This window comes from Chiloscyllium plagiosum, unplaced genomic scaffold (genome assembly GCF_004010195.1).
Source record: "Chiloscyllium plagiosum isolate BGI_BamShark_2017 unplaced genomic scaffold, ASM401019v2 scaf_3010, whole genome shotgun sequence".
Classification (NCBI taxonomy): domain Eukaryota; kingdom Metazoa; phylum Chordata; class Chondrichthyes; order Orectolobiformes; family Hemiscylliidae; genus Chiloscyllium; species Chiloscyllium plagiosum.
This window is the reverse complement of record NW_025213305.1, coordinates 1-2,178: the sequence shown is the minus strand read 5'-3', so window position 1 is coordinate 2,178 and position 2,178 is coordinate 1. Positions and strand designations below refer to the sequence as shown.

Here is a 2,178-nt window from a genome sequence, read left to right as displayed (position 1 = left end):
ATTCTTTTCTAGATGGTTATAAATCCTATCTCTTATAACCTTTTCCAACATTTTACCAACAACTGAAGTGAGACTCACTGGTCTGTAATTACCAGGGTTGTCTCTATACTACCTTTTTTGAACCACATTTGCTATCCTCCAGTCCTCCAGCACTATTCCTGTAGACTATGATGATTTGAAGATCAATGCCAAAGGCTCGGCAATCTTTTCCCTTGCTTCCCAGAGGATCCTAGGATAGATCCCATCCGGCCCAGGGGACTTGTCTATTTTCACACTCTGCAGTATTTCTAATACCTCTTTCTTGTGAACCTGAATCTCTTCTAGTCTAGATGCAAGTATCTCTTTATCTTCCTCGCCAACATTTTCATTTTCTATAGTGAACACTGTCGAAAAATATTTATTTAGTGCTTCCCGTATCTCCTCTGACTCCACATACAACTTCCCACTATTATCCTTGACTGGCCCTAATTTAACTTTCGTCATTCTGTCATTCTTTTATTACTGAGTTCACAAAATCAACAATCTGCCTGTTTGTCTTTTGATTATGACATGAACAGGCTGCTATTGCTCACTGGTGGCAAAGTTCTTGGTATTTATCAAACATGATAGACAGAAACTCTTACACTTATAAAGGATACGCATCAATTGAGAAATGGCTACATGAAATGTCTTGAGATTATTACTGAAGTTATGAGAACTAATACTGCTGAGATGCAGTTCTACAGACAGATCAAGTACCTTCACTTACAAGTCACCTGACCTGAAGCAGAGCCTCAAACAGAAGACCAGGTCTGTTGCCCATCCTATGCCTCATCCTATGCCTCATCCTCTTCGAACAAGTGTCACTGCAATGTGAGAATTGGGAACACAAACTGATTGGGCATTTTCCTCTCACTATCTCAGCAGTGCGGAAATCAACTCAGCACAGTCTGGGAATTAAATTGGGAACTTTCCTGGCCTGATCACTTGCAGGAGAAGATCACTGCACTGTCTGCGAGTCAAGGGTTAGACTTTCTGATGACCTGTTTCCTCTCCTGAGCTCAGTTGCAGTATGTAAATGAATGAATGATCACTGTTGCATTTAATTAAATAACCCTTTAATTAAGATAGTGCTATTCTGAAGAATTCTCAATTATGTATGAAAAATGATTTGCTTTTTTCCTAGTACGATAAAACTGCAATTATTGGATCGGCATCGTATCGGAGAAGATATCCAGTTCCAAAGTTTAATCACACCATGAGGCAGAAAGTGGAGACAAGGAATCTCCATTGGACAGACAGGCTGATACAACGTGGATACCAGATTCACAGCTTCACCCCTGAAGAAAGATCAGAGGGAACATTCCTTATGAAAATGATCGAATGGCCTAAACCCCCCAACTCTGCTGTGCCCTTTCAGAAAAGCAGCAACCCAGCATACAGTCACTTTGTAATTTTAAATTCTGCAAAGACTTTCTATGTGGGAGATCAGCTACAAGTGATGCTGCAGATGTATGATTTTGAAGGTCACCCAAAGCAATATGGAGGTGACTATCTCCAAGCTCGGATCCACACCCCAGCTTTAAAAGCTGGTTCAGCAGGAACTGTTATAGACAACCAAAATGGATTTTACTATATCAATTTTAACTTATCTTGGTCGGGGAAAGTTGAAGTTTCTGTTTTATTAGTTCATCCCAGTGAAGGGATCCAAGCACTTAAAAGACTACGTGAGGAACAGCCAGAAAGAGTGTACTTAAAAAGTACCTTCAAATATCAGGGTGCTTCAGAGACCACTGTATGTAATCTATATTTGCCTCAAACTGAGCCACTCTGTAACTTTACTGATCCCAGGACTGGGGAGCCCTGGTTCTGCTACAAACCAAAGAAGCTTCCCTGCTCTGCTCGTATCAACCATTTTAAAGGAGATTATGTGAAAAAGCTCTTAATTGGAGAAGAGAACCATTTTTTCCAAAGGTACATCAATTAATGTTTTTTTGATTGTAACTGTTTTCTGAATTTTCTTTCTGACTCAGATTATAACAGACACCAAATATAGAACCAGCCTCCTTAACATGGGAAAATCATTTAAAAAGTTGAACTTGAAGTACTTTCTCGAATATAACAGTGCTTACAATCTCTGCTGGTACATTGATTTGTAGCTTTCATTAATTTAAGAAAGTTCAGATGCATTTTCACTGT

General features: G+C 39.4%; 1 protein-coding gene across 1 annotated transcript; it reads left to right on the top strand.

Moving 5' to 3' along the window:
• Positions 1 to 437: 437 nt before the first annotated feature.
• LOC122547607 (NXPE family member 3-like) lies at positions 438 to 1,953 on the top strand (the record flags this gene model as incomplete). Its single annotated transcript, XM_043686211.1, has 1 exon — positions 438 to 1,953. A coding segment is annotated over exon 1 (716 nt), but the record flags the coding sequence as incomplete, so codon positions are not given.
• Between the last annotated feature and the right edge of the window lie 225 nt (positions 1,954 to 2,178).